This window comes from Pristiophorus japonicus, chromosome 32 (genome assembly GCF_044704955.1).
Source record: "Pristiophorus japonicus isolate sPriJap1 chromosome 32, sPriJap1.hap1, whole genome shotgun sequence".
NCBI lineage: Eukaryota > Metazoa > Chordata > Chondrichthyes > Pristiophoridae > Pristiophorus > Pristiophorus japonicus.
The window spans coordinates 4577087-4582090 of record NC_092008.1 but is presented as its reverse complement, the minus strand read 5'-3'; the positions used below and the strand labels follow the sequence as shown (position 1 = coordinate 4582090).

Here is a 5004-nt window from a genome sequence, read left to right as displayed (position 1 = left end):
AGAGCGCGGCGCCGGATAATTAGAAATCAAGGTAGGGGGGGAAACGTAATGGGCTTGCGGCCACGGCCGACCAATCAGAAAGGAGGGCGGGATTAAAAAAAGAGGGGGGGCGGCCGCCAACCAATGGGTCTGAAGATCTGGGCTGATTGGCAGCCGTTAGCACCAATGGGCGGGAGAGTGAGAGGGGGCAGGCTAACGTGATTGATGGGCAGCGAGGGCGGCGAATAGGGAGAGAGGCCAGCGGGGCGGGCGAGCAATCATTAATCAATCAGAAAGGAGGGCGGGATAAACAAAGAGGGAGCGGCCGCCAACCAATGGGTCTGAAGATGAGAGATGATTGGCAGCAGCTCGGACCAATGGGTGGGAGAGTGAGAGGGGGAAGGTTGATGGGCAACCAGGACGACTAATGGGAAAAGAAGCAGGAGGCGGGTGGCGGAGGGGGCGAGCAATGATTAACCAATCAGAAAGGAGGGCGGGATTAAAAAACAGGGGGGGGCGGCCGCCAACCAATCGGTCTGAAGATGCGGGATGATAGGCAGCCATTGGGACCAATGGGCGGTAGAGGCGAGGAGGAAAGGCGGATGCGATTGATGAGCAGCCAGGGCGGCGAATGGAGAGAGAGGCTGAGGGGGCGGGCGAGCAATTGTGGACCAATGGGCGAGGCGGAGCACGGGCGGGTTGCCATGGGAGCGGCGCGGGGCCGGTTGTCCGCTGAGGGGCTGTTTTAGTCGAAGCGGTGGCGGCGGTAGGAGGTTGAGGGTGACGTGGTTCGGACCCGAGTCCCAGGCCCCAGGCCCACGGCCCACCCGGGGGGAGCAGACGATGTCGGGCCCGGGCCCCGGCGCACACTATGTGTACGAGTTGCCGGCCCGGGTGATGTGTGACTTTTACCGGGTGATGGACTCGCTGGGCGGCGCGGACTGGGCCCGCTTCGGTAAGTTGCTCCATCCCGGGAGCCGCGGGCACGGGGCCATAGTTCAATGTCAAGTGTCCTCCATGTAAATTAGCTCCATGTAAATTAACATAGATGCAAATTAGCCCATTGTAAATTATCCTAAATGAAAATGAGCAAAATGCAAATTAGCTTGAAGAAAATTAACAAATTCAAATTTTCCCAAATGCAAATTAGCTTATTGCAAATGAGCTCAATGCAAATTAACGTAAATGCAAATTGGCTCAATGTAAATTAACATGCAAATTAGTTCAAACTATCCTGAATGCAAATTATTTCAATGCAAATTATCCCAAATGCAAATTAGCTCCATGCAAATCCCAAATGCAAATGAGCTCAATGCAAATTAACAACTGCAAATTAGTTCAATGCAAATTATCCTAAATGCAAATTATCCTAAATGCAAATTATCCTAAATGCAAATCAGCTCAATGCAAATTATCCTAAATGCAAATTATTTCAATGTAAATTATCCTAAATTCCAAATGAGCTCAATGTAAATTATCCCAAATGCAAATTAGCTCAATGTAAATTAATGCAATGCAAATTAGCTCAATGTAAATTAATGTAAATTAACAGATGCAAATTAGCTAAATGTAAATTAACAGGTGCAATTTAGCTCAATTATCCTTCATGCAAATTATTTCAATGCAAATTAACATAAATGCAAATCAGTTCACTGTAAATTATCCTAAATGCAAATTAGCTCAATGCAAATTAACATAAATGTAAATTATCCTCCATTCCAAATTATCCTCCATTCCAAATTATCCTCCGATTATCCTCCATGCAAATTATCCTCAATGCAAATTATCATGGACAGATTTTTGAGCGATAAGGAAGCCGAGGGTTATGGGGAGCGGGCAGAGAAGTGGAGCTGAGTCCATGATTAGATCAGCCATGATCGTATTGAATGGTGGAGCAGGCTCGTGGGGCCAAATGGCCGACTCCTGTTCCTGTTTCTTTTGTTCCTTCCCCGCAACTTACCTGGTCGTTTGAATGATTCCATTGTTGTCTCGCTCGCCAAAGCTCCGCTTAATCCTCAAGGTGTGGTTGGTCTGTGACAATCTTCCACTTGTAGTCTGCTGAGCTCATTATATAGTTCAGTGTTCTACCTGTGGTTTTGCCACTCCAATGCACTTGGATGTGCACAATATATGATTTTTTTTATTTGTTCAGGGATGTCGGCATCGCTGGCAAGGCCGGCATTTATTGCCCATCCCTAATTGCCCCTTGAGAAGGTGGTGGTGAGCCTCCTTCTTGAACCGCTGCAGTCCGTGTGGTGAAGGTGCTCCCACAGTGCTGTTAGGGAGGGAGTTCCAGGATTTTGACCCAGCGACGATGGAGGAACGGACGATATATTTCCAAGTCGGGATGGTGTGTGTGACTGGGAGGGGAACGTGGATGTGGTGGTGTTCCCATGGACCTGCTGCCCTTGTCCTTCTAGGCGGTAGAGGTCGCGGGTTTGGGAGGTGCTGCCGAAGAAGCCTTGGCGAGTTGCCGCGGTGCATCTTGTGGACGGTGCACACTGCAGCCACGGTGCGCCGGTGGTGGAGGGAATGAGTGTTGAAGGTGGTGGGTAGTGTGGCCCATCGAGCGGGGCTGCTTTGTCCTGGATGGTGTCGAGTGTCTCGAGTGTTGTTGGAGTTGCAACTCATCCAGGCAAGTGGCGCTCCCTCAGTGACCGCCCCTCCGACAGCGCGGCGCTCCCTCAGTACCGCTCCTCAAACTGAGCCTGGGATGAAACGACAGCCCCACTTGTGAGTCACCTGTACACTCTGTGTCAGAGAGCATTGCGAGCTGCGATGATTGTGCTGTATAAAAATGCAGAGCAAGCGGCAGAAAGAGATGATGCAATGATCAGGAGCTTGCCTGCCCTGACAAGGCAGATTGACTATTGTGCTGCTTGTAATGTTCGCTGACTGACGGCATTGTTTTGTAACGTTTGGGTGTGTGTTTTGCCGAGAGGGGTTTGCAATTATTGGAGATGAGGCTGCTTTCCAGTTCTGTGTTTCATCAGATGCCTTTGAAGTATTGGAACCAGTTCGGTCATTTGGAATGTAAATGAGCAGCTGAATTTTCCCGACTCTGGGACAGCATCTTGCACTGTAGTGACCAATATTGACCTCGGGCTCCACAACGCGAGGGTGCAGTGTTGTGGTTCAGTGGATCGCACTCTCATCTGAGTCAGAAGGCTGTTGGTTTAAGTCCCTACTTCAGAGACTTGAGCATAACCTAGTGCAGTACTAAGGGAGCGCCGCGCTGTCGGAGGGACGGTACTGAGGGAGCGCGGCACTGTCGGAGGGGCGGTACTGAGGGAGCGCCACACTGTCGGAGGGGCGGTACTGAGGGAGCGCCGCACTGTCGGAGGGGCGGTACTGAGGGAGTGTCGGAGGGGCGGTACTGAGGGAGCGCCACACTGTCGGAGGGGCGGTACTGAGGGAGCGCCGCACTGTCGGAGGGGCGGTACTGAGGGAGCGCCGCACTGTCGGAGGGGCGGTACTGAGGGAGCGCCGCACTGTCGGAGGGGCGGTACTGAGGGAGCGCCGCACTGTCGGAGGGGCGGTACTGAGGGAGCGCTGCACTGCGCTGTCGGAGGGGCGGTACTGAGGGAACGCCGCACTGTCGGAGGGGCAGTACTGAGGGAGCGCCGCACTGTCGGAGGGGCAGTACTGAGGGAGCGCCGCACCGTCGGAGGGGTAGTAGTAAGGGAGCGCCGCACTGCGCTGTCGGAGGGGAAGTACTGAGGGAGCGCCGCACTGTCGGTGGGGCGGTACTGAGGGAGCGCCGCACTGTTGGAGGGGTGGGACTGAGGGATTTCCTACATTACAGCAGTGACTGCACGCCTTAAAAAGTACTTCATTGGCTGTGAAGCACTTTAAGACGTTCGGTTGTCGTGAAAGGCACTATAGAAATGCAAGTCTTTTTAGCACAGCATGCAGGGCTAGTGATAGCAGCCCGGGGAGCAGATGAACGGATGAATTAGAAGCTGCTTTTACTCTGGTCTTTGGCCGCCCGGATCTCATACAAAATAACAGCACTGAATTCCGCGAGGCTGGGCCCTTCCTCGTTCCCCGGGGCGGGGATCTGGTGACGATGTAACGACACACGCCGTTATCCGCTCGCTGTGCTGACATTATTATGGAGGGAGCAGCACTGCTCCCTGCTGTACAACAGGTCACGGAACGATGGCTGGTGCCCGGCAGAGCTCGCACAAGCATCCACTTTACAGGCAGACCCCGTGCACCTTTCCAGAGGTGAATCTCTGCAGCCAGTGAGTGAATCTCTCAAGCTGGGAGAGCAGCTTTTCAAACCATTGCAGGTGGGAGCACGTTAATGCAACACTTTTGCGTCTGTGTGTTTGGTGTTCTGTAGTTTATTGGCCTTTGCTAACAAACCTGTAGTGTCCATACACTAATCCACTGCTGCAGGACTGACAGAATCTGAGAGCAGACAATCCCCGTAATTCTGAGCATCTCTTGTGAATCTGTTCGTACTGTCGCTTGATGCTACTGCTGCTGCAAGTCTTGCATCAAGTGGCTTAAAATAACGTAATAATAACAAACGTGCATTTATATGGCGCCTTTCACAGCCTCAGGACGTCCCACTGAGAGACTCTCTTTCCCTCTCTGTCTCTCTCCGGTCGCTGTGTCTCTCTCGATCTCTCTCTATCACTGTTTCGCTCTCTCTATCGCTGTTTCGCTCTCTCTATCGCTGTTTCGCTCTCTCTATCGCTGTTTCGCTCTCTCTGTCGCTGTTTCGCTCTCTCTATCGCTGTTTCGCTCTCTCTATCGCTGTTTCGCTCTCTCTATCGCTCTCTCGCTCTCTCTATCGCTCTCTCGCTCTCTCTATCGCTCTCTCGCTCTCTCTATCGCTCTCTCGCTCTCTCTATCACTGTTTCGCTCTCTCTATCTCTATCGCTCTCTCTCTATCTCTCTCGCTCTCTCGCTCTCTCTCTCGCTCTCTCGCTCTCTCGCTCTCTCTATCGCTCTCTCTATCGCTCTCTCGCTCTCTCTATCTGTTTCGCTCTCTCTCTATCTCTATCGCTCTCT

The 5004-nt window shown here is 52.3% G+C and overlaps 1 protein-coding gene across 1 annotated transcript in view; it reads left to right on the top strand.

The window, feature by feature from the left end:
* Positions 1-682: 682 nt before the first annotated feature.
* LOC139240513 (interleukin-1 receptor-associated kinase 1-like) overlaps positions 683-5004 on the top strand; it is a 42030-nt gene continuing 37708 nt past the window's right edge. Inside the window, exon 1 of the mRNA XM_070869054.1 lies at positions 683-934. Within this exon, the coding sequence (XP_070725155.1) occupies positions 823-934 (112 nt within the window). The 5' untranslated portion in view covers positions 683-822. The remainder of the gene's footprint in view (positions 935-5004) is intronic.